Source organism: Lacerta agilis, chromosome 8 (genome assembly GCF_009819535.1).
Source record: "Lacerta agilis isolate rLacAgi1 chromosome 8, rLacAgi1.pri, whole genome shotgun sequence".
NCBI lineage: Eukaryota > Metazoa > Chordata > Lepidosauria > Squamata > Lacertidae > Lacerta > Lacerta agilis.
In genome coordinates this window covers 11,457,294-11,483,321 of record NC_046319.1, presented here as the reverse complement: position 1 = coordinate 11,483,321, position 26,028 = coordinate 11,457,294, and the positions used below count along the sequence as shown (strand labels likewise).

The 26,028-nt window shown below is 47.7% G+C and overlaps 1 protein-coding gene across 2 annotated transcripts in view; it reads left to right on the top strand.

Moving 5' to 3' along the window:
• Positions 1-26,028, top strand: part of IGSF21 (immunoglobin superfamily member 21) — a 211,873-nt gene that overhangs the window by 112,239 nt on the left and 73,606 nt on the right. For both annotated transcript variants that reach the window (XM_033159468.1, XM_033159469.1), the window contains exon 3: positions 11,758-11,879. In XM_033159468.1, coding sequence (XP_033015359.1) covers positions 11,758-11,879 — 122 coding nt within the window. The remainder of the gene's footprint in view (positions 1-11,757; positions 11,880-26,028) is intronic.

Below are 26,028 nucleotides of genomic sequence, written 5' to 3'. Positions count from 1 at the left end.
CAAGGTTTCAAGTTCGATCCCCTTATGGGACAGCTGCGTATTCCTGCATTGCAGGGAGTTGGACTAAATGATTCTTAGGGCCCCTTCCAACTCTATGATTCTATAAACATAAGTTTAGGTGTAGATATAGATACAGATATAAACTATCGTGCCCTTGGAAACAGAGCAGGAAGCTGAAAGTTTGTCTTGAAAACGTCTGAGAATTTAAGATTTGTCTCCAGTGATCCCTTTGGATGCTCTCCTGTTATTCTCTTTGTGGATCTGTGTACCTCTTTACTTCCCAGAACTTGAGTTTTTTTTCCATGCATCATTCCATGCCAAAGGGCATAGTTGCAGACACCTGTTTGTTTGTTTTTGCACCGTCGAAAGGGACCCATCACATTTGAAGGGCCTAGCTGGAAGACGGGTAGATAATTTGAGCTGGCGTGAAATCCGTTTTCATGTTTGCCACTTCTCTCAGGTGGGTGCTGCCAATTAAAGGATTTTCAGCGGTGTTCGGGGAAAGAAATGTCCTCTGCACACAATCCCCCCCACTCCAGTTTTATATTTTTTGATCGAGACGTCAGTTTCATGGCTAGCATATGTCAATTGAGACACCAAGCCAGGAGCTGACAACTATCAAAACTGACAAAGCCCCTCCATCCCCATCCTTCATTCCCTAGAACCAAGAGAGGATCTGTCCATCAGCTCACATTGGACGTCATGCAGAAATTGTAGGCAGGATGGAGAAATCTGTCCCTCCTCCTCTTCCTTCTAAAAAAAAGAGAGAGAAGGGTGTTTTTGTTGTATAAATGCAGCAAGTGAGTGTTTGCAAATTACAAGAGGATGTCCCTGTAATTTGGGATAGCTGCAGCCCATTGTGGATTTGATCTCAGGTGAAGTTTTCCCATCCCCTGAAACCTCCCAAATTCTGACCATTTAATCTGTAATGAGAGCTGTGCTCAAAGAAGAGCAGTGATTGCAAAAACAAATTAACCCACCCCCTCCCTGCAAACATGGGGAAAAGTATCAAAAAATTGTCAGTATGGCCACCCATTCCGAGTGAGGGCGGGAAGCTTTGCCCTTTCTCTGAATTAGCTTCATGGTGTTGCCTCCCAACCAGACATGATTGGCTATATGGCACCAACACCCAATTTGCGGGATCCCTGATTGGCTTAGCTCACACAGGAGAAGAGAAAGGGGGGTGGGAATAATGTTACTGCATTAGCAGATGGTCAAGGCACTGCAATATAAACAGGCCTAATTCCTCTTCAGAAGAACGAATGTTCCCTGCTCCTCTTGGGAGGTACAGTCCAGCATCCAGTTCTTGCAGAAGCCAACAAGATGCCCCAAAGGGAAACCCACAAGCAGGATCCAAGCACAGTAGCCCTCTCCTCTCTTGGGGTTCCCAGCAATTGGTATTCAGAAGTATTACTGCATCCGGCTGTGGAGGCAGATCAGAGCCATCATAGCTTGTAGCCATCAATTGCCTTAAACCCTCCATGAATTTGTCAAAACCTGGTGCAGACAGTCCCAAGCTGGTTGGATCAATGATGTGGTTTGCATCTAGGGCAGCTTCCTATGTTCGTTTGGGGGAAATGATCCTTAGCGGTTTCTCCAGTTTGGGCTTGGGGAACTTGGAAGGCCATTTATAAGAACATAAGAGGATCCCAAATGGATAAAGCCAAGTGTCCCATCTAGCTCAGCATCCTGTTCTCACGGAGGCTACCTAGATACCTGCGGGAAGCTTGCGAACAGGATTCGAGCACAAATGCACTCTCTCCATTGGGGGTTTCCAGCAACTGGTATTCAGGAGCATTGCTGCCTCTGACCATTGAGGCAGAGCACAGACATTGCGACGGGCAGCCATTGATAGCTCCATCCTCCATGAAGTTGCCCCATCCTCTATTAAAGCCACCCAAGTCAATGGTCATCGCTATCTCCTGTGGGAGGGAGTTCCAGAGTTTAACTATTCGCTGCATAATGAAGGACTTTCTTTTATCTGTCCTGAATCTTCCAACGTAGCTCAATTGGTTAGAGCATGGTGCTGGTAACGCTAAGGTTGCAGGTTTGATCCCTGTATGGGACAGCTGCATATTCCTGCATTGCAGGGGGTTGGACTAGATGATCCTCAGGGTCCCTTCCAACTCCACAATTTTATGAACATTCAAAACCCAACATGGTTGATCTGGGGGGGGGGGACTTTGCTTTGTTCTCCCCATTGGTTTCAGATCTAGCCAGTGTGGTGTAGTGGTTAAGAGTGGTGGACTCATAATCTGGGGAACCGGGTTTGCGTCTCCGCTCCTCCACATGCAACTGCTGGGTGACCAGTCACACTTCTTTGAAGTCTCTCAGCCCCACTCACCTCACAGAGTGTTTGTTGTGGGGGAGGAAAGGAAAGGAGAATGTTCGGGTAGTGAAAAGCGGGATATCAAATCCAAACTCTTCTTCTTCATCATCTAAAGCCCCCATTTATTTGATATTTTCCCAGGCTTCTTGGAAGAGTTTTCAAATAAGGAAATCAAGAACAACAATTAATAATATACAACGATGATATTAAAGAGCCGCTGATATGGTCTGTGTCCTTGAAAACGTCCACCATGCATCCCTACAAAGTGTGAAGGGATTTACGACCTGGATAATTCCCCCTCCAGTTCTTTATCTTGTGCATGTGAGAGTGTGTATTTTCTTTGCAATAAAACCTTGGCTGAGCAAATAAATTTGAGGAGACAGTTTTACTGACAGCTCCTCTCCCTCCCTCCCCACCCCGTTCTCTCCCCCCTCCCCAAATTCCTCTTGGTTCCTGCGCAATAAAAAAAATAATGGAGTGAAATTTCAGCTAGGAGGGACGACACAGTGTGCATTTGAAGAGCTAGATGAAGGCCTGGCTCCCTGCTGTGTGGAGGGTGTTCAGGAAGGGTGTTTGCAAGAATTGGGTCTTGCGGCTCTGAACTCTCCAGTCCAGTTTTGCAGGCTCTGATCCACGGAAGGAGAAGAATTGTAAGGTGACTCCAGGGCTGTAGTCAATCTGTGATGATTGCCAAAGGAATTGACTTGAAATTCTCTTTTTTTTATTTTTTGAAAGAAGATGGTTCTTTGAAGCATGTTTCAAAATGAAAATGGCGACTTCTGATTTATTTTTCTGGCTGCCATGACAACTGACATCTGCATAATAAATTTCATAGTATCACAGAATTGTAGGGTTGGGGGGGGGGGGTTTACCCCCGAAGGTCGTCTCATACAACCCCCTGCAATGCAGGAATCTCAACTAAAGCATCCTTGACAGATGCCCAGCCAACTTCTGCTTAAAAACCTCCAAGGAGGGAGTGTCTGCCACCTTCCAAAGGAGTCTGTCCACCAGCTCTTACCATCAACAACTTCTCTTGAGAGCCAGTGTGGTGTAGTGGTTAAGAGCAGTAGACTCGTAATCTGGGGAACCGGGTTCGTGTCTCCACTCCTCCACATGCAGATGCTGGGTGACCTTGGGCTAGTCACACTTCTTTGAAGTCTCTCAGCCCCACTCACCTCGCAGAGTGTTTGTTGTGGGGGAGGAAGGGAAAGGAGAATGTTAGCCGCTTTGAGACTCCTTAGGGTAGTGATAAAGCGGGATATCAAATCCAAACTCTTCTTCTTCTCTTGAATGTTTAGTCGGAATCTCCTTTCTTGCCATTTGAATCCTTTGGTTCGGGTCCTGTCCTCTGGAGAAGCAGCAGAGGCGTAGCGTGGGGGAGGGTGTCGTGGGTGCCATGGCCCTGGGCGCAATTTTGAGAGAGCCTGGCTCCGCGCCAGAAGGAGCTGCACCTTGGCTGCGGCGCTTGTGCCTGGTGCAGCTCTGCCCCACTGGGTCAGGCCTGAGAGCAGGAGGAGAGTGGGCAGCAGCTTCCACACCCCTCTCCTACCCTGAACTGTGGCACCCAGGAGGGTGCCCCCTGCACCCCAATCCCCTCCAGGGCACACCGTGCATGCCCGCCATACACTGCACTACTGAAAAGCAGGAAGAAAGATTGCTTCGTCCTCCAAGTTGTGGGACTGTTCAAGGAGGCAGGAGAGGATCTATTGTTTATTAATATCTTTCCTAATTTGCGCTAGCAGAGTTTCACATTCCCTTTTTTTAAACGCACAGCAGATAACTAGTTGCAGGCTTGTGTAGGCCTCTCCCTATCATACAATTCAGTACTGAATTGTATGCACCAGGTAAGTTCCCTTTTATCCCTCTTAAAAGAATGAACACACCACAATCTTGTGTAAAGTGCATAAAGTAAAGTATATAAAACTTCTTATATAAAAGAAGTTTACTCATATATTCAGTTCACAGTTGGATCCCTGAAGGCATTACTTAGCTACAAAGTATTTACATGTGGATCTATCCCATATGGGGATAATCCCAGTGTCCTCTGTTGGCTGGAAGCCAACAGAGCATCTCTTGCTAAAAAGCTGCTTCAATGACAAAGGAAGTCAAAGAGAGAGGTGTGTGCAGCGTGCCTTGTACTTTTGTGTTACCTGGACAGGTAAGGTCACTCCTATCTCTAGTCACATGCAAAGGAAGTATGTCCCGGACAGGAGGAAACAAAACATTCCCCCGCATGTCCACTCTAGGAAAACAAGGAATATTGTACTTGACTGCTACTTATGTATCACATCCCACACAAATAGTTACAGGTGGTTATTAGTGGTGTGCAGTGAAATTTTTCATAGGGGAACAGTTATGGCTAAAGGCACCAGCTTTGGAGGGCAATGGGGGGTGATGTTGTGTGCATGAGTTTTGTGTCTCCTTCCTTAAGCCTGGCAGAACCTTCCTGGGCTTTGGGAAGGAGACACCAGGTCTCTGACAGGATGCTGGAGCCCTCCTGCCTCCTCCCAAGAAGCCGGGAGGGCTTTGGGAAGGTGGCGGGAGGGATCTTGGATCCCATCAGAGCAGAGTTTTCCAAACTCTGTGTTGCGGCACATTAGTGTGCCAGCTGCAGTGTGTAGGCGTGTCACGCAAACGCTCCCCGTTCTCCTCCCAGGGCCGGAAAGGGGTTAGTTCAACTTCCGTTTTGTTAGTGAAACTGAATTATTGTGTCACGAAATGATGCATGTCTAAAAAGTGTGTCACCAACATGAAAAGTTTGGAAAGCTCTGCATCAGAGTATCACGCCTCCCTCCCTAAGCTGAGCAGAAGCTTCCTGGGCTTTGGGAAGGAGGCTCCAGGGGAATATTTAAATGACTAGTCTAGTCCCTGTAGTCCACCGACCGCACAGCACTATCGAAGTATCCTGGGAACTATAGTTTGTTGAGGGTTTTGAGAGCTGTTTGGAGGCCCTCTGCTATTTCCAGTGTTCCCTGGGAAGAGGGGTTGATTGTTAAGCCCCTCTGGGATTTGTAGCTTTGTAACGAGAATAGGGGTGTCCTAACAACTCTCAGCATCCTTTGCAAACTACAGTTACCAGGATTATTTAGGGGGAAGCCAGGAGTGGCATAAAGTTAACCCCCGTTCCTTTCCCTTCCTCACCTCCTTCCTCCTCTCCCATCACGTGCCAATAATGCCGTCTCTCCACGTATTTATTTATTTATTCCCCAGACATTGCTTCTGGAGTTTATTAGCACCATCTGCATTTTCACATTTCCCTTGGAAGAGACATTTTGACACTGCCTCCAGGTGCGTTATTTCATTAGCAGATTCGCGCCTTGTCGTGCATTATCTCCGAGACGAGGCGCAACTTGGATGGGAGCAGCCTCGGCGGAGGAGAGGGGAACGTTTGATCTGGGGGGCCTTTATAAAATAGGTGGATCTCTCTCTCTCTCTCTCTCTCTCTCTCTCTCTCTCTCTCTCTTTCTCTCTCTCTCCCCTGCCGGGGAAACCAGGATATTCCATGGCAGCCGCAGAGAACATTTTGTCCATTCTCTCTGCTTAGGAAGACTAGAGCTGGGACATAAGAATTTAAGAAAAGCCTGCTGGATCAGGCCAATGGTTCATCTAGTCCTGCATCCTGCTCCCACAGGGGCCACCCAGATGCCCCAATGGGAAGCCCACAAGCAGAACCCGAGCACAAGAGCACTTTGCCACCCTGCAGTACAGTACGGGTTAAGAACTTCATTCGTTCTGGGGATCCGTTCTTAACCTGAGGCACCACTTTAGCTAATGGGGCCCCCCGCTGCCGCCGCGTGATTTCTGTTCTCATCCTGAAGCAAAGTTCATAACCTGAGGTACTATATCTGGGTTAGCAGAGTCTGTAACCTGAAGCGCCTATAACCTGAAGCATCTGTAATAATAATAATAATAATAATAATAATAATAATAATAATAATAATAATTTATTTATACCCCACCCATCTGGCTGGGTTTCCCCAGCCACTCTGGGCAGCTTCCAACAGAATGTTGAAATACAATAATCTATTAAACATTAAAAGCTTCCCTAAACAGGGCTGCTTTCAGATGTCTCCTAAAAGTCTGGTAGTTGGTTCTCTCTTTGACATCTGGTGGGAGGGTGTTCCACAGGGCGGGTGCCACTACCGAGAAGGCCCTCTGCCTGGTTCCCTGTAACTTGGCTTCTTGTAGCGAGGGAACCACCAGAATGCCTTCGGCACTGGACCTCAGTGTCCGGGCAGAACGATGGGGGTGGAGACGCTCCTTCAGGTATACTGGACCGAGGCCGTTTAGGGCTTTAAAGGTCAGCACCAACTCTTTGAATTGTGCTCGGAAACGTACTGGGAGCCAATGTAGGTCTTTCAAGACCGGTGTTATGTGGTCTCGGCGGCCACTCCCAGTCACCATTCTAGCTGCCACATTCTAGATTAATTGTAGTTTCCGGGTCATCTTCAAAGATGCACGTAGAGCGCATTGCAGTAATCCAAGCGAGAGATAACTAGAGCATGCACCACTCTGGTGAGACAGTTCGCGGGCAGGTAGGGTCTCAGTCTGCGTACCAGATGGAGCTGGTAGACAGCTGCCCTGGACACAGAATTAACCTGCACCTCCATGGACAGCTGTGAGTCCGAAATGACTCCCAGGCCGTGCACCTGCTCCTTTAGGGGCACAGTTAACCCATTCAGGACCAGGGAGTAACCTGATTTACCACTGTTTCTATCAACTGCCATCCAGAAGCATTCCTGCTGCTGACCCAGGAGGTAGAGCACAGCCATCAGGACTGGTAGCCATTAATAGCCTCTATGGATTTGTCTAGTCCTCTTTTCAAAAACAGTCTGAGCTGGTGACCATCACTGCCTCCTGCAGGAAGAAACTGCACTTTGGTCTCTATCTCCCATCAGCCCCAGGGAGTTGTAGTCCAAACTATCTGGGTGGCTGCGGAAAGCCTTATGACCTGCCCTAGTTCCCTTGGCCTGCGCTGCACAGCTCCCCAAAAGAGCCCTGCTGCTGGATCGAGCCAATGGCCCATCTAGTCCAACATCCTCTTGTCATGGAAATTCCACTCACTATTGAACCAGAGCAGAACTCCAATGTATAGTTAGCAGAGTAAAAACTTAAACATATTGCAGGATCCCCCAAAATAGACCAGAGGCTATTGTATTTCATCCAGCACAGCTTTACTGCTACTGAAGGCAAATGAGCATAATGGTCACAAATCCAATACGTTCAGGATTGGCACTGTCCATAAGAAATCCAGTTGCAGCAGACTTAACTTAAACTTACAGTAACTTAATAACAAGTCTAAAACTTAACACTAAGCTTACTATGTACAGTGGACTCTCTGGATATGAATTAAACACGTTCCGGGGGTCCGTACAGTACTTAACCTGAAATGTCCGTAACTGGAGGCGCCGCTTCTGTGCACGCACGCAGCACAATAGAGCACTTCTGCCACATTTGCAACCCGAAAGTTTCGTATCCAGGGCGGTACATAACTCAAGGGTCCACTGTACAGAACACCACACCAGAAGGAAGAGAGACAGAAAGAGAAAGTGAAACCCAGGCTCCTTCTGGCCTTACTTTTATAGTCAGCATGACCTTGACAGAAAGAGACAAGAGACCCAGTTTAAGCCAGCTGTACTCTGCTTCTCTGAAGAAATAACCCAAACATCATGAACCTTCTGCTTGCTTCTTTCACACAGAGGAGCTTCCAGAACCCTCTTGAATTAGTTAGATTAGGAAAGATCTCTACACATCTGATCAATACTTTCTGTACTAAGAAATGCAAATGGACACCTCTTCCCTCCAGACATGGGGATAGCCAGGTACAGTGGTACTTCGACTTACAAATTTAATGCGTTCTGAATGCACATTCGTAGGTCAAAAAATTTGTAAGTCGAAAAAAGCGATTTCCCCATAGGAATGCATTGGAAACGAAAAATTCAGAAAAAAGTAAGTCGAGTAAACCACATCTAAAATTCATAAGTTGGGTAAACCCCATCTAAAACCGTTGACGGATGTCCTTCGGATGTCGAAAAATTCATAGGCATGTGGGCACTTTTTTCATTCGCAAGTCGAAAAATTCGTATGTCGAATAATTCGTAAGTCGACGTACCACTGTATTATGGTTTGGGGGCACGGAGCAGAACCTCAGTTAAGTAATTTTTTTATTGATTTACTTGATGGGGGGCAGCTGACCCCCTTGGCTACGCCCATGCCTCCAGACACCACAAGCAGGACCTGAACACAACAGCAAATCTCTCTTCCTGCAGCTTTCAGCAACTGAGATTCAGGAACAAGGCTACGTTCAACCAGGGCAAGGAGAACATAGCCATCTTGACTTGTCAACATTGGTATCCCTCTCCTCCATGAATTTGTCCAATCCTTTTTTGGAGCCATCCAGGTTGGTGGCCATGTCTGCCTCCTGTGGGAGTGAATGCCATAGCTTAACTCTGCTCCTTTTCATTTCTGCCCTGAGCAACATTAAGTTTCATTGGACATCCATGAATTATGCCTCCTGTGGAGTTGAGCCACTGGGTCCATTGGGCTTGGTATTGCAGACCCTCCAAGTGCCCCTATTTTCAAGGGACGGTCCTGGATTTACAGCAGCCGTCCCAGTTTCTGATCTGATCCCGGAGCATCCCGCTTTTCCTTAGGACACCCCTATTTTCATCGGAGAAATATTGGAGCGTATGGAATTATCTGACCCCCGAGCCAAGAAGATAAGTAACTATGCAACCTGGAGAAGACATCTGTAGGTAGCCCTGTATAGGAAAGTTTTTTAATGTTTAATGTTTTATTATGTTTTTATATATTATGGAAGCTACCTATGCCCATCTGGGGCAACGCAGGCAAATGTGCATAGTATAAATGATCAAATGATGATGATGGAATAGGATATCTCTATTTTCATCGAAGAAATGTGGGAGGGTATGGAGTTGTCTGTTCTGACTGGCCAAAGGTTTCCAAGTTTCCAGGCCCGGAATTCTCGCCTGCATGGCTGGAAACTGGGCCAAACCACCTCTGTTCCATACCCTTCTCACATTTCTCTGATGGAAAAAGGGCATCCCATTCCGTAATGATAATTTTACTATTTGTACTTCACACATATGACTGGGTTGCCCCAGCCACTCTGGGTGGCTTCCAACATGTATCAAAACATAACAAAACATTAAACATACAGGATTGCCATCAGACAGCTTGGGGGTTGGATAACTCCATACCCTCCAACATTTCCCCGATGAAAATAGGGACATCCTAAGGAAAAGTGGAGGGACGCGGGTGGCACTGTGGGTTAAACCACAGAGCCTAGGGCTTGCTGATCAGAAGGTCGGTGGTTCAAATCCCTGCGACGGGGTGAGCTCCCGTTGCTTGGTCCCTGCTCCTGCCAACCTAGCAGTTCAAAAGCATGTCAAAGTACAAGTAGATAAATAGGTATTGCTCTGGTGGGAAGGTAAACAGGGTTTCCGTGCGCTGCTCTGGTTTGCCAGAAGCAGCTTAGTCATGCTTGCCACATGACCCGGAAGCTGTACGCCGGCTCCCTGGGTCAATAAAGCAAGAGCGCCACAACCCCAGAGTCGTCCATGACTGGACCTAATGGTCAGGGTCCCTTTACCTTTAAGGAAAAGAAGGACGTCCCAGGATCAAATCAGAAACTGGGATGGCTTCTCTAAATCAGGGATGTCCCTGGCAAAATAGGGACAATTGGAGGGTCTGCAGTTCAGTGCGAACAGAATGGAGGGACTGTGAAAGCAGATTAGATCTGTAGCTAGCTGTGCCCTCAGAATCCACCACAAGGTTATGGCGGGTGTGTGTGTTTGTGTGTTTCACAAGATAATGTAAGAGTGGTTGGGGGGGGGGAAATGCAACCCTGCAAAATGTGTGCTCAAATGTGCAGGAGATAAATAACCAAGCAAGATCTGAAGCCTTGCTGCCCCCCTGATGCTTGCTAAGACTTTAAAAGCTGCGGCCTGATCTTCAGAGCTCGGCGGTGGCCCAACCTCGTTCCCTCGTCTTCCTCCAAGCCCTCCGGCAAGTTTTCTGGTTTCATCTCCCCCGCTGCCGGTCTTTGAATGGCGATTGCTGAAGCTCGCGGATCAAAGTGGGCTGCTTTCTTTCCTTGTGTTTTATTCCCCCTTCCCTTTTTCAAATATATATCTTTTCTTCTTCTTCTTTTTTTGGAGGGGAAAAATATTCCCTGGGTAATTCTTTTTTTCTCGCTGCGTTTGTACTAATTTATCTTTAAACATGCCCTAACTGCAGCTAAGCAGAGAAGGAGAGGGAGAATAATGTTTTCTAATCTTTTGGCTAAAGGGTGGAAACAGGGAGGGGAGGGCAACGTTGAAGTATCTGGCTGGTCTGAGAGAAAGAGAGAGAAATAAGAATTACATGTGGTGGCTGTTTTGTTATTATTACTCTTTATGGCATTTATATTTCACCTCTCGCCCAAGGAGCTCAAGGTGGTGCTTCTCCCCCTCCCCATTTAATCCTCAAAACAACCCTGTGAGGTAGGTTAGCCTGAGAGACAGTGGCTCGCACCAAGGTCCCTGCAGTGAGTTTTGTCACTGGGGGGGGGGGGGGGAGAATTCAAATCCTGGTCTCCTAGGTCCTGTTCCGGACTCCTCATTTAATCCCTGTGGGCTAGGTTAGGCTGAGAGAGAGTGACTGGACCCAAGGCCGCACAGTGAGCTTCAACACCAGCAGGGATTTGAACCCTGGTCTCCCATGTCCCACTCAGATACTCTAACCACTAGCCTCTGCAGTCTGAGAGTCCTTACCTTCCACGCCATCACGCTGGCAGAACAAGTTGGCAATGCAACAGTTTTCCAGCTGCTCCTCTGCAGGGAGGAAGATGGGTGAAATATACTCGTAGTCAAGTGTGAATTTCATGCTCTTCATTCAGCTCATAGTAGCAAGGAATGAATCTTCCCCCCAAACGTCTGCTGTATATACATTATTTACACAATGGGCCCCACGCGATTGGCTAATTCCGGGCTACTTCTGTAGTCCAATCAGGTTGTGGATTCACTTCCTCCAGGAGCCGGATTGGCTGCTCTTGTAGGCCAATCAGGTCACTGATTCACTTCCACCTGGAGCTGGATTGGGTGGGTCAAGTGGACCAATCAGACTGCTGCATTCTGGGTCCTATTGTTCTAGGATTCAGCTCAGTACATAACAATGGAGTAAGGTGTTCAGCTGCAAAGCCATATGAGCAGTTGGGTAACTGATTCCTGGAAGGGAGGGAGCGAGGGAAGAAGGAAGGAAGCCTCCTGCTTTGCAGTGGGTTGGACTAGATGACCCTTGGGGGCTCCAACTCTAAACTTCCACGATTCATCAAATAACTCGCCCTTTTCTGAAGAGTTTCGTTAGAAGCCTGTTAGTTGCTTTCCCATTCTGGACCCCCTCCAACTGCGTTCCTTTCCCCTTGGCAGGTGACGGATGGTGGCACCATCAAACAGAAGATCTTCACCTTTGACGCAATGTTCTCCACCAACCAGTCGCACATGGAGAATTACCGTAAGAGGGAGGACCTGGTGTACCAGTCCACGGTGCGGTAAGTCGCTGTCAATGTCGTTTCTAGGAGTGGCGGGTGATGGCGGGCAATGCCACATATCTCGCCTCCAGGCACTGAAGTCCCTGCTGCTTCCTGAGGTCCAGGAAGGAAGTCTATGCTGCGTCGGCACATTGGCCTAGTGTCTAGTTCGGTCTGCTGACGTGTCCACACTGCTCTGACCACCCCACTGCCCAGCCCTTCTCCCTCCCTGTGAGCAGCAGAGCCCAGACAGTGCCCTAGTGGCAAATTTGTGACAGTCACAGCCATGTCCCCTCAGATCCATGCCCCCTTCTAAGATTATACGATAATTGTGCAAGTATACAATACCAATAAATAGGGTTGCATTGCAACAATCAGGGGAGATCTCTGTGTGTTGCCTTTCTTTTGAATAATATTTTATTCTTCTTTCCATAGAGAAAGTTACATTTGTTACTCAGGCAATTGTATTCCGGTTCAACAAAACCAGAGACTCCCTGCTCACCCGCCATCAATGTTTATAACTCAAATTGCATACAGTTGCGGTTTAAGGTTCCGTTTTATCTGATTTCCTCCTCTCTAACATGTTTCTTAATATATTCTGCTGTTTTCTTACACTTCAAACCCCACTGTGGCCTTTGCATATGGTAAATAACTTTTTATATAAACTAGAAATGGTTTTTCAGTCTTCTTTAAAGGATTCTAAATTTGTATCTTTTATCAGTGCCGTCAGTTTTGCCATCTCTGCGTATCCCAAGATTTTCATCCATCATTCTTCCTTTGAGAGTATTCTCTCCTCCTTCTATTTCCGTGCATGGGGAACCCTTGCCACTGTAGTCACATACATAAATACCCTTGAGGCTTCCTTTGGGATTTCACTGTCTAATATCCCCAGCAGGAAGGATTCTGGGATCTTGGGGAAAGTCACTTTAAAATGTTTCTTAATTTCATTATATCTCATGCCCATTATATCATTATTTTCATTATATCTCATTATATTATATCATATTATATATCATAAATGTCATTATATCTTATGCCTTTGGCTTCCTGCAGGCCCACCACATATGATAGAATGACTCCTCATAGTCCTTACATTTCCAACATTGGTTCGATACATTTATGTGCATTTGAGCTAACTTCTCAAAATACGGGACAGAACTTGCACGCCATTCTCTTGAAACATGTGTTTTCGGTGTTTCCTAAATGCTTAGCTCTGGAGCATACAGAACAACAACTCATTTGTGTTCGTCCAGTGCCCCTTCTCCAGAGGCACCCAAGGAACCGATCTTCACTCCTACGTTTTGTGATGTAACTGGTATATATATTCTGCCTTTCAGCCCCAAAGAGGCTCACAGGAATAAACAGATGTATGCAAATGCCACAATACAAATACAAACAATGACACAGGGTCATATCTGTGCTCCTGTCTAAAAGGCACAGAACATCCCCTACTGGAAAAAATAAAATTAAGGGAAGATCAGAAAAAATAATAATCATTTAACAGCATCTTTTCCTTATAAGGGTCCCAGGCATGGGGTGTGTTGGCAAGGCAGGTGGAAAAACTTGATGGTTCCAGCAGACTCTCCCCTGTAGCTGAACTGCCTCCTTTCCCTCTGATTGTATCCAATCAGCACAAAAGTGTGGGAGGACTTCTTGTTCTCGGTGGTTTAGAAGCTCCACTTTGGTGCTCTCAAATGCTGGAGACGGGGAAAAATAGGAATGGGTCTTTGACACCCTCTTTCCCCGTGACTCCAGGATGAGACACCGCTTAGGCTATGTGGGCAGCACCAATGACCGCTTCTGTCCATTTCACCAGGATGCCCCCCTGGAGTGGTCTTCATTGTCCAAGGGCAACGATGCTGCGGTGGTGAAGGGCCCCCCGTGCTCATTCTGCATGCATTTCAGCTCTAATTGAATTGTCGCAGGCTACAGTTCTTTGCCTCTCACGGCCATTTGACCTGGCTGTTATACACCCGACAAGTGAAATTAGCGCTTCGTGCATTTGATGAAGTGGACTTGAGTCCAGGAGAGCTTATGTTACAATAGATGTCTTTGTCTTTAGGGTGCTACAAACTCCACGTTAGCAGGATACCTTTATTAGGCCAACACAACCGTTTCAGAAGAGTGTGCAAACTTGGGTGAAGCTTTCGCCCTGCTTTGTGATGTTACTGAAAGCCTTCGGATTCCTCATCCCTCCCCCCCCCCCAGGACATCACTTTTTAAGGTGCTCTGATATATTTTCTCCAGACTCTGTATATTCTAGGACAGAGCTGAATGGAGAAGCTTCAATTTAATGAAATCAAAGTCTTACAGGCACTCCCCCTTCGGGCGGTTTTAGGGTTTTTTGTTTGTTTGTTTTGAGGGGGGAAGCACTTGTAACCCAGATGATTTATGATCCCTGATTTGCTAGGATCACCCATGTGACCTTAGGGCAGTGTTGGGAATCTTGTGGCCCTTCAAGTTCCTCGTCCCTGAACTAGACCATCTCTAGACCATTACTGCCGCTAGCTTCCTCCATCACTACCCTGTCTTCTTTTGAGGCAGGTTTGAGAATGTTGTGCCTCCCCCCCAGCTGATACTAGACTACAACACCCATCATCATCCCTGACCACTGGCTAGGATTGATGGGACTGGCGACCCTAGTAACATCTGGAGAGTGACAAGTCCCCCATCCCTGGACTAGACCAGCGGTTACCTTTACTGCTTCCAGCTAACTCCATCACCACTCTGCCTTGTTTCAAAGCAGGGATGAGTAACCCATGGTACCCTCCAGATGTTGCTGGACTACAACTCTCATCACTCCGATCACTGTCTATATTGGGTAGGGCTGATGGGAGTTGAAGTCCATCAATATCTGGAGGGCCACAAGTTCCTCATCTCTGAACTAGGCCATCACTTGCCTTTACTGCCCCTAAAGGTAAAGGTAAAGGGTCCGACTCTGGGGTTGCGGCACTCATCTCGCTCTATAGGCCGAGGGAGCAGGCGTTTGTCCGCAGACAGCTTCCGGGTCATGTGGCCAGCATGACTAAGCCACTTCTGGCGAACCAGAGCAGCGCACAGAAACACCATTTATCTTCCCGCTGGAGCAGTCCCTATTTATCTACTTGCACTTTGACGTGCTTTCGAACTGCTAGGTGGGCAGGAGCTGGGACCGAGCAACGGGAGCTCACCCCGTGGCAGGGATGCGAACCGCCGACCTTCTGATTGGCAAGCCCTAGATTCTGTGGTTTAACCCACAGTGCCACCTGGGTCCCTTGCTGCCCCTACTGTACCTTTAATGCAGTGATGGGGACCACTGGCTTTGCATTATTGGACTGATGTGAGCTGAAGTCCATATACTTTTGGAGGGCCACTCTTTCCTGCCTTAGAAAAGTATTGCTGTTATTCCAAATGGACTTTAATGTAACATCAGCAAGCAGCAAAATCTGATTGCTTACAAAGCACTGCAGTGACCATGTGATCCCTGATTCCCTGAGCCCGCTCGAGAAGGAATGAAAACAGAGGGGTGAGTAGTGGCTGCTGTAGCCACAGCAAAAATAATTGAGGGGGGGGGAGAAATCTGTTCATCAGGGATGCTGTAAACAGAGCTATGATTAAAAGTTAAGGGATCACTTCTTTCAAGCTGAAAAATGAACCTGGAGAAGGTTCATCTTCACGGATCACACCAAGTGCAGAAATAATATATTGTTGTGAAACAATTTCATCGGTGGGTGTCATTCACCCAAATTGCTGAGAGCCTCCACAGTGGCGGAGCCCACATCTCTGAGGATTTCGGTTATAAAGAAGAACATCAGTGGATCAGACCGAGGCCCCATCTGGCCTAGAGGCTTGCAAGGATAAGATGGAGTGGATATAGAAAAGTTCCTCCCCCCTCTCTCGTAGCGTTGGAACTTGTGGACATCCAATGTTGGAAGATTTGGGATGGATAAAAGGAAGGGCTTCTTCACGCAGTACAGAGTTAAACTGTGGGACTCACTGCCACAGGAGGCACTGATGGCCACCAACATAGGTGGAGGTGGAGGATTCGACAAATTCATGGAGAGGGATATCAATGGCTAGTAGGCATGGTGGGCAGGCTCTGCCTCCAGTCTGTGGCAGCAATCCTTATGAGTGCCAGAAAACTACTGGAGGAGAGAGTGCTCTTGTGTTCAAATCCTGCTTGCAGGCTTCCCACAGTCATCTGGGTGGCCACTGCAAGAACAGGATCCTGTCCTTGCAGTGGCCCCATGGACTCCTCTTTCTAGGGCAGGCAGGGTGTGGTAGATTCACCCCCACTCAAGGGTGGGAGCAGTATTGCCACAGGACAAAGAGGGGGTCTTCAGACCCAGAATGGGGAATGACCACCCTCCCAGATATCTCTCTCTGACCCTCGGACCTTTCTCTTTCTCTCTTGCTGGTAGCCTCTAGACCAGGGTTCTTGGAATCCTAGAATTGTAGAGTTGGAAGAGACCACAAGGGTCATCTAATCTAACCCCTCCAACCCAGGAAACACCTGTTTCATTCTTTCATTCTTACTTTATTCTTATCTGTCTCGCCCTGTAAGTCCACCGTCTGCTTAAAAATAAATAAATGAAAACGAGGGGAGGTTTCTGTTTTGGAAATGAGGATGTCAAAATGCTTTGTAAGACCACGGAAATTCTGTTTCACACATACGATCCAGCCTGGGGACAGGAGATAGGAGTGCTTCCATTATGGAGGGAAGAAGAAGTGAGATTTGAAATAAAAAATAATAATGGCAAGGGAAGGAGTGAAAGTGACAATAATATTTGGGGTTGGGGTAGGGGGGAGTTGTCAGCCCAGCAACCCAAAAATCGTTGCATAAAGGCAAGAGCAGTTTGATGCGAAAACAGCCTGCACGCTGTTCGCGATTGGCCGGGGAGGCGTAAGGGATAAGGCATCCACATTTACATATAAATGAAGATATTTACAAATTAATGCATTTTCAGCAAGAGGAAGTCCCACCACTTCAAGACGCCAGAGCGACAGGGCCTGCCGTGTCGCAGGGGAAGTGGAGAATGAGGCGAGGAAGATTTACAAGAGAGAAAAAATGCAATCTTTTCTCAATTAAACAAAAAAAAAAATAGGCAAGATTTATGCCAGAGGGCAGCTCTTTAAGAGGTTTCAGGCAGGCTGGTCAGCCTTAAACTCCCTCAGAAGATTAAGGTATTTTGTCAGGGTTCAGCTCTTGAAAGAGGTCAGATGAGCAAAGAGTTCGAGAACCTATGTGCAGAAAGTTTTTCTTCATGCAGGACATAGTTAAACTGTGGAACTTGCTCCTGCAGGAGGCAGTTATGTCCATCAAAATGATTTTAAAAAAGGAGGAAGAAGAGTTTGGATTTGATATCCCGCTTTTCACTACCCGAAGGAGTCTCAAAGTGGCTAACATTCTCCTTTCCCTTCCTCCCCCACAACAAACACTCTGTGAGGTGAGTGGGGCTGAGAGACTTCAGAGAAGTGTGACTAGCCCAAGGTCACCCAGCAGCTGCATGTGGAGGAGTGGAGACGCGAACCCGGTTCCCCAGATTACGAGTCTACCACTCTTAACCACTACACCACACTGGCTCTCAGAGGAGACAAATGCATGGAGGATAAAGGCTATCAGTGGTTACTAGCCACAATGACTATGCTCTGTGGGCGTTAATGCTTCTGAATACCAGTTTTTGGGAAATGGAGGAGGGGAGAGTTGCTCTTGGACCCGGCTTGCAGGTTTCTGGTTGGCCAGTGTGAGAAGAGGTTTCTGGACTCAATGGGCCATTGGCCTCATCCTGCAGGCTCTTCTGGTTGGCCACTGTGAGAACAAGATGCTGGACTGGATGGGTTTCAACTTGATCCAGCAACCTCTTCTTATGTTTGGCAGATCTCTACACTAACAGTGACCATGAGTAACCATCACATCCAGACATCCCTGCGCTGGGACCCCACACCAATTGCTTGGCTTCCTGGCCATCTCCACTGGATAGCTCAGTTGGTTAGAGCATGGTGCTGATGATGCCAAGGCCACAGTTTTGATCCCCATAGGGGACAGCGGCATATTCTTCCTGCATTGTGGGAGGTTGGACTGGATGATTCTCAGGATCTCTTCCAACTCTGTGATTATTCCTCCTCTCCCCCCCCCCCACACATACACACTGTATCCATCTGGACCTTAGATCTCCTCTGCTCCTTAGGGAAGGGCTGTAGCTCAGCAGTAAAGCATGCAGAAGGTCCCAGCTTCAATCCCCAGTGGCATTTCCATGTACGGCCAGGAGAGACCCTCTGCCTGAAACCATGGAGAACCACTGCCGCTGGTCCGACTCAGAATATATGAATGGAGGGTAATGCTCTCAATGGCTACTAGCCATGATTGCTATGCTCCATCTCCAGTATGGCCGTGGGTGCCATTGTATGGGAATAATAATAATTTAAAAAGTGCTGCTGTTAATCTCTGGTCTTGCTTGTGGGTTGCCCATTAGGGCATCTGAGTGGCCACTGTGACAGCAGGACTCCTGACCAGATGGGACCCCCTTTGTCCTGAACCAGCTTCAGGGCTTTTCTGGGGTTCACAAGAGGGTGGACAATTCTCCACTGCCTGCAAACTGCTGACTGGCATCCTTCCTTGGATCACCCCGATACCCTTCTTCCCTTTGTTGGAGGTTTTTAAGTAGAAGTTGGGTGGTCCTCCATCAGGGATGGTTTAGCTGTGACTCCTGCATTGCTGGAGGTTGGAGTAGATGACCCTTGGGGGTAACTACTTCCCACTTTACAGTTCTACAATTGCTTTCCTTCCTTCCTTCCTTCCTTCCTTCCTTCTCCCTCTCCCTTGTTCTGCTGATGGTTCCCCTGTTCTGCCCCTCCCTTGCCAATCTTTCTAATTAATTACATCCTGCCACATCGCCTATTTTTAAAACTGTAGCCCTAATCAGCACCCCATTCATTGAATTTTTTTTGCAGCGTGACATTGTAGTACCGCTTTGGGCAACCCTTCCAAGCCCTTCTCTCTCCCACCTCCACCCACAAGGTCTCCCTCCTCTACCTCCCTGGTGAGCTTTACATTGCCCATGGGAAATTGTTTGGCTCCCTCTAGCGGCCCAGAGGTGCGATTTACCAACCCTATATTTTGCAAGTCTGTTGGTTCCAAGAGATGGAGGCTCACTCGACACTGGGTTTGTGGTGCTACCAAGCTCCCATTTAGCATCTGTTAGCAATGGTGCTGTGCTATGTGGTGTACAAAGTGATCTTGTCTTCTTCTTCTTCTTCTTCTTCGATCACTTGTAGCTGAGTAAGATTGTCTTCCATAAACACGGTTTTAACAGTGAGTCCATAAGTGACTGTGGGGGGTCAGTTCTGGATCCACATATCCTTCCACAGTGGGGACATAGGTTTCTGGGCGGGAGTTGATCACGGTGAGAGTTTGCCAAGCGTGCCTTCCTCTTAGCATGTTTCTCCCTTGCGTCCTGAGTTTGAGTGTCTTCAAAGCCCATGACACCTTTGCTAAAGGCTGTTCTCCAAATGGAGTGTTTGCAGGCTAGTGTTTCCCAGTTGTCAGTGTTTATACAACATTTTTTAAAGATTTGACTTGAGAGAAGGAGGAGGAGGAGGAGGAGGAGGAGGAGGAGGAGGAGGAGGAATTGGATTTGATATCCCGCTTTATCACTACCCGAAGGAGTCTCAAAGCGGCTAACATTCTCCTTTCCCTTCCGCCCCCACAACAAACACTCTGTGAGGTGAGTGGGGCTGAGAGACTTCAGAGAAGTGTGACTAGCCCAAGGTCACCCAGCAGCTGCATGTGGAGGAGTGGAGACGCGAACCCGGTTCCCCAGATTACTAGTCCACCGCTCTTAACCACTACACCATGCTGGGTCTTTAATCCTCTTTCATTGACCACCAGCATTACGCTTTCCATTTTTAAGTTTGGAATAGAGTAGTTGCTTTGGAAGATGATAATCGGGCATCCGCACAACATGACCAGTCCAATGAAGTTGATGTTGAAGAATCACACTGGTGATCTTTGCTTCTTCCAGTACACCTGTCATATCTACCTAAATACCTATCTTTCTATCTCTATAGAGCCAGCATGGTTAGACTTGTGTGTTTGGACTAGGATCTGGGAGACCATGATTCAAATCCCGACTTAGCCTATACTTCCATCCCTGGGCCACTCCCTGCCTCTCAGATTAAGCAACCTCACAAGTCATTGTGGGAATTAAATAAGGAGGACCCTGAGAACTATGAACACCACCTTGAATTCCTTAGATGAATAAATTAGGAAAGGGGACCACTCTGGGAGTCCTTATAGCAACCTGAGGCACCTGGTTGGCCCTTTCAGGTCTACTGACACCATATCCAGTGTTGTGTAGTGGTTAGAGCACCAGACCATTGGTTAGAGGCCCCGTCTCATTGTCCTACTCATTTATGAAAGCCACTGGGTGGTCCTGGCCAGTCACTGCCTCTCTCAGCCCTACCTCACAGGGTTGTTGTGGGGAATCAAAGGAGAGGGGAGAAACCATGTATAGGCCACCTTGAGCTCCTTGGAGAAGAAGGTAGGATATTCATGCAATAAATAAAGAATAAGCATGAATATCACGAAATTTAACACAATGTAAAGGTGATGGTAGTGGGGGGAATGTAATCAATCAATTACATATCGATTGCTGATCAGAAGCAACAGGCACAGTGAATGCCAATAGTATCTGTTGGATTGATTTCCGTTCTAGAAATCAGGCGGATAAGCGAAAATCGGCAAATTCTCCTCCGATTCCCTTGTTCACGCAGCACATAGTCAAAGCGTGGAACTCACTTCTGCATGAGACAGGGATGGCCACGGACCTGGGTGGATTTAAAAGAGGACTGGGCAAATTCAAGGCTTTCAATGGCTACCAGCCATGATGGGTATGCTCTGCAACAATACTTGTGAAAACCAGTTTCCAGGGACCCCAGGAGAGGAGAGAGCACTTGTAATTTGGTCCTGCTTACTGTATATACTTGAGTATAAAGCCTAGTTTTTCAGCACATTTTTTTGTGCTGAAAAAGCTGCCCTCGGCTTATACTCGAGGCGGGTGGTGGGGGCGGCGAGAAAGAAGCCCTTTCTCTCCGCTCGTGCCGCCACCTGCTCTCCCCAGCCAACCATTCCTTAAGAAGCGTACAAGAACGGCGGTTCTTTACTCTCCCCAGGCAGCTTGTTCCATTCCTGAACTGCTCGCATAAATGCAAACTTGGCAAAGGAGGAAGAGGAAGGAGCAGCCCAAAGGGCTGCTTTCGGGCTGCTCGTTCCTCCTCCTCCTCCACAGTGGCAAAGGTGAACCGGCTTATACTTGAGTCATTAAGCTTTCCCAGGTTTTTGTAGGAAAATTAGGTGCCTCGGTTTATATTCGGGTCGGCTTATACTTGGGTATATACGGTACTTATTTCTGGTTGGCCCCTGTGAGAACAGGATGCTGGACTAAATGGGCCATTGGCCTGATCCAGCAGGCTTATGTTCTTAAGCATACCTAATAATGTAGGAGGAGCCTCCTAGGATCAGACAGAGGGTCAGTCTTGAGCAGCGTTTTTGGACTACGACACCCATCCTCCCTAGCTAGCCGAACCGGTGGTCAGGGATGATGGGAACTGTAGTCCAAAAGCAGCTGGAGTCCCAAGTTTGGGAAACCCTGGCCTGGAGGATAAAGCTATCAACGGCTACTAGCCACATTAGCTACATTCTCCCTCCGCATTTGGAAGCAGCAATAGCTCAATCGGTTGAACATGAAACTCTTAATCTCACGGTCATGGGTTCAAGCCCCACAATGGGTACAAGATCCCTGCATTGCTGGGGGGTTGGACTAGATGACCCTCACGGTCCTTTACAATTTTATAATTCTATGCTTCTTAATATTAATTGCTGGAAACCCCAAAAGGGGAGAGTTGCTGTTTTGCTTGGGTTCTGCTTGCAGACTTCCCATTTGGGCATCTGGTTGGCCACTGTGAGAACAGGATGTTGGACTGGATGGGCCATTGGCCTGATCCTGTAGGATCTCCTTACATTCTTATTCATAAGTCACCCGGGCACCTTTGTCCTGTGGTCACCTTCTGATGGCGAACCTCGCCTCTCCACTTGCTAAACGCATCACAGGTTCCAGGTGCTGCGTTTTTGATCCCCTACGGCATTTGTAAATGGACGGTTCTGCCTTTTCCACACGGGGAAGATTTGGATTCTGCCATCCCTTTTGGCCCCTTTCCAGCTCCCTGCCTTCTGATCACCCATCCCCTCCAGCTCACCAGATGTCGCGGGGAGGGGCATGCGGTCCCGTTTGTCTGACATTCGGCAGTGACAGGCTTAGCTTGGCTTTCTTGGAAGCCCTGCCTGTTCTGCCACCGGGTGGGATGGAATCGTGTGGAGATGGATTGACATAAATTCAGACAAAAATGGATCCAGGCACTGCGTGCATGTAGAGAGGGAGCGGGGTGGGGTGGGGAAATAAATAAATAAATGCCACTACCCCCCTCAAAAGCAAGAAATCACTCTTTGCGCGTTTGGATTTATTACTAATTATGCTGTTGGCTTTACGGGCAGGCTTATAAAAACCCAAACTGGGGCATAAAAATGCTAAAGAGAGGCTTAATTTAAGGAGAAAGGCTGGGATATCGCATCTCGTTACGTTGGGTGCTATTTCTTCAGAATTGGTCTGAGCATATTTCAGGACTTGTATTTTAATTTTCCTGAGCGCCGGGGAACGTAAAGCATTGAGGATAACGATCCACCCGCATGCCGGTGATCTCATTCACTTGCCTCCCTTGCAGCTTCGGCTAACTTCCGCATTCGATCTTGAAAACTCTGCTTTAGTCCTTTCTGGAGATGCCAGGAACGTATACTGCTCCCTATCCTGAACTCCTTTCGGGTTTGCCATTGGGGCATCTGGTTGGCCGCTGTGAGAACAGGGTGCTAGGCTAGATGGGGAAGGGTTTGGGGAAGGGCCACAGCTCAGGGGTAGAGCATCTGCCTTGCAAGCAGAAGGTCACAGGTTCCATCCCTGGCTTCTTCAGCTCGAGTAGGGGGAGACTCCTGCCAGTCAGTGTAGACAATTCTAAGCAAGATTGAACAAGATGCACTTGGTAAAAGGCAGCTTCCGGTATTCCTAACTGAACTCCATTCCTCATCTCTGATAGCTTCTTCTTTAATCTAAGGCAAGGTTTCCCAAACTTGGGTCTCCAGCTGTTTTGGACTACAATTCCCATCATCCCTGACCGCTGGTCCTGCTAGCTAAGGATGATGGGAATTGTAGTCCAAAAACAGCTGGAGATCCAAGTTTGGGAAACCCTGATCTGAGCTATTGGAGGCCAGTCCATTTAGCTGCTGCCCCACCAAACTCGGTCTGCCCTCATCCAGCCCACACCAGCCTCCTTCTTTACACCCAGCCCCAGGGGGAGAGGGGTAGCCCTGCCTGCCAGCTTCCTCCTCTTCCTTGGCTCAGTGTTCCCCTTGTAAAACTCAGCAGGATGGAGGAGGGGTGGGGGAAAACAAGAACAAATTGGGCCTGCCTCTCAATGGCTCTAGGGCCACCTACTGTTGGGCTCCCTTGCCAAATGATCTCAGTGATGTGGGAATGATCAGGGAGGCAGGAGTGTATACCGGTATATTGTTTATTAATATCCTTCCTAACTTGCTCTAGCAAGTTCTATAACTTAGCAGAGTTTTAAACATTCCCCTTTGAATGCACAGTGGGTAGCTGGTTGCAGGCTTGTTTAAGCTTCTCAATAAAGTGGTACCTCTGGTTAAGTACTTAATTCGTTCTGGAGGTCCGTTCTTAACCTGAAACTGTTCTTAACCCGAAGCACCACTTTAGCTAATGGGGCCTCCCGCTGCTGCTGCACCGCCAGAGCACGATTTCTGTTCTTATCCTGAAGCAAAGTTCTTAACCTGAAGTGTTATTTCTGGGACAGCGGAGTATGTAACCTGAAGCGTATGTAACCCGAGGTACCACTGTATAGATTCCTGGTAAGATCCCTTATTTTCCCTCTTATAAGAATGAACACATGACAATCTTATTTAAAGATATAAAAGCAGTTTACGCACAGCATCATCAGTTCACAGATGGATCCCTGAAGGCAGACTTAGCTACATCATATATATATATATATATATATATATATATATATATATGGAAGATAGTCTCTTTGTCCTCTGTTGGCTGAAAGATGCCAAAAAGGGCATCTCTAGCTGTTGGTCCTCCCAAGGAGGAAGTCGAAGAGAGAGAGATGGCTGCATGCTTTGTGCTTTTCTTTACCTGCACAGGTAAGGTCACGCCCACCTCTGGTCACATGTCCCAGCCCAGGAGGAAACAGGAAGTTCCGACTGGCTAGAGCAAACATCCCCTTTCATGTCCACTCTAGGAATGTTGTACTTGACTGCTATCTGTGTCACATCCCACAAGTGACCCATTTGGAACGTACGGGCATAAGGTATTCTGCGCCTGAGTTGTCCACGGCTTTGTACACCAGTACCAAAACCTTGAACCTGTCCCAGTAGCAGATGGGAAGCCGGTGCAGGTCTTTCAACACCAGTAGCACACATTCACTAGAAGGACAGATCCTGAAGCTGAGGCTCCAGTACTTTGGCCACCTCATGAGAAGAGAAGACTCCCTAGAAAAGACCCTGATGTTGGGAAAGATGGAGGGCACAAGGAGAAGGGGACGACAGAGGATGAGATGGTTGGACAGCGTTCTCGAAGCTACTAACATGAGTTTGGCCAAACTGCGGGAGGCAGTGAAGGATAGGCGTGCCTGGCGTGCTCTGGTCCATGGGGTCACGAAGAGTCGGACACGACTGAACGACTGAACAACAACAACAACAACAGCACACATTGGCAGTAGTCTTCTTTACCCATTGCCAGCCAAGCCACCAGCTGAAGTTTCTGCACCAGACCCACATCAGTGCCTGTTGAGGCTGTTAGGGAGGAAGGCAGGGAGCTGAACAGTAGGGGGCGTCAGAGCCAGTGACTCTGTGGATTTTGGCTATGGCTCCCTCCTTCCCCGCCCCTGCCCACACCAATCCCAATGACCAGCAGCGGCCACTGGGAAGGAATGATGAGAATTGCAATTCAGAACTTCTGCAGGGCACCATGTTGGCTCATCCTGTACCCGCCATCTATTTCTCCTTCAGAGTTTTTGGATGCTGACAAATATAAAAGCCGGGGGGGGGGGAGCAGTTATGTGGATGCAATTCCACAATGCTGGCTAGCAGTGGAATCCACAGCAAAGTGGATCGCGCTTATCTCTCTTTCTCTTCCTTTTAATCCTGACTTTTGTTTCCTTGGCAGCCCGTGTTCTGCTCAGCCACCAGTTTAATTATTGTGGAATTTTTCTGACATGACTAATTATTGTTTTGCAAGTATTTCTGGGGCTTTACTAATTGATTACATATTCCCTGACTTGACAATTTCCTTCTCCTCTTGGAATGCAAAATGTTCTCTCTCCCTCCCTCTCTCTCTTCCCCCCTGCTTGTAAGAGTATTGTTCCTTTTTTTTCATCTTTATTGACTTTGTTCTCTTTCCATATCAGAGAAAGTGCTTCCCCCACCCCTCGCCCCAACAGCGAAGGAACTCACAGAGGGGATTGCATTGGAACTTTTTAGTTCCTTTCTGTGATCTTGACCTCAAAACTTGTTTCTGCAGTACATTTATAAACAGAATGTCAGTGTGTGAGAGATGGGGGGGGGAGGGAGGGAGAGAGAGATGGCCGATTATCTGAATACATGCATACCCTCCAACATTTCTCTGATGAAAATAAAGGTAAAGGTAAAGGGACCCCTGACTGTACTGGGGTTGTGGTGCTCATCTCGCATTGCTGGCCGAGGGAGCCGATGTACAGCATCCGGGTCATGTGGCCAGCATGACAAAGCCGCTTCTGGTGAACCAGAGCAGCGCATGGAAATGGCGTTTAACTTCCCACTGGAGCGGTACCTATTTATCTACTTGCACTTTGACGTGCTTTCGAGCTGCTAGGTGTGCAGGAGCTGGGACCGAGCAACGGGAGCTCACCCAATCGCAGGGATTCGAACTGCCGACCTTCTGATAAGCAAGCCCTAGGCTCTGTGGTTTAATAGGGAGGTCCTACTCAATTATGATGATGATGATGATGATGATTATTATTTTACTATTCATGTATAAGAGTGTTATTATATAAAAACATAACAAAACATTAAACATTTAAAAACCTT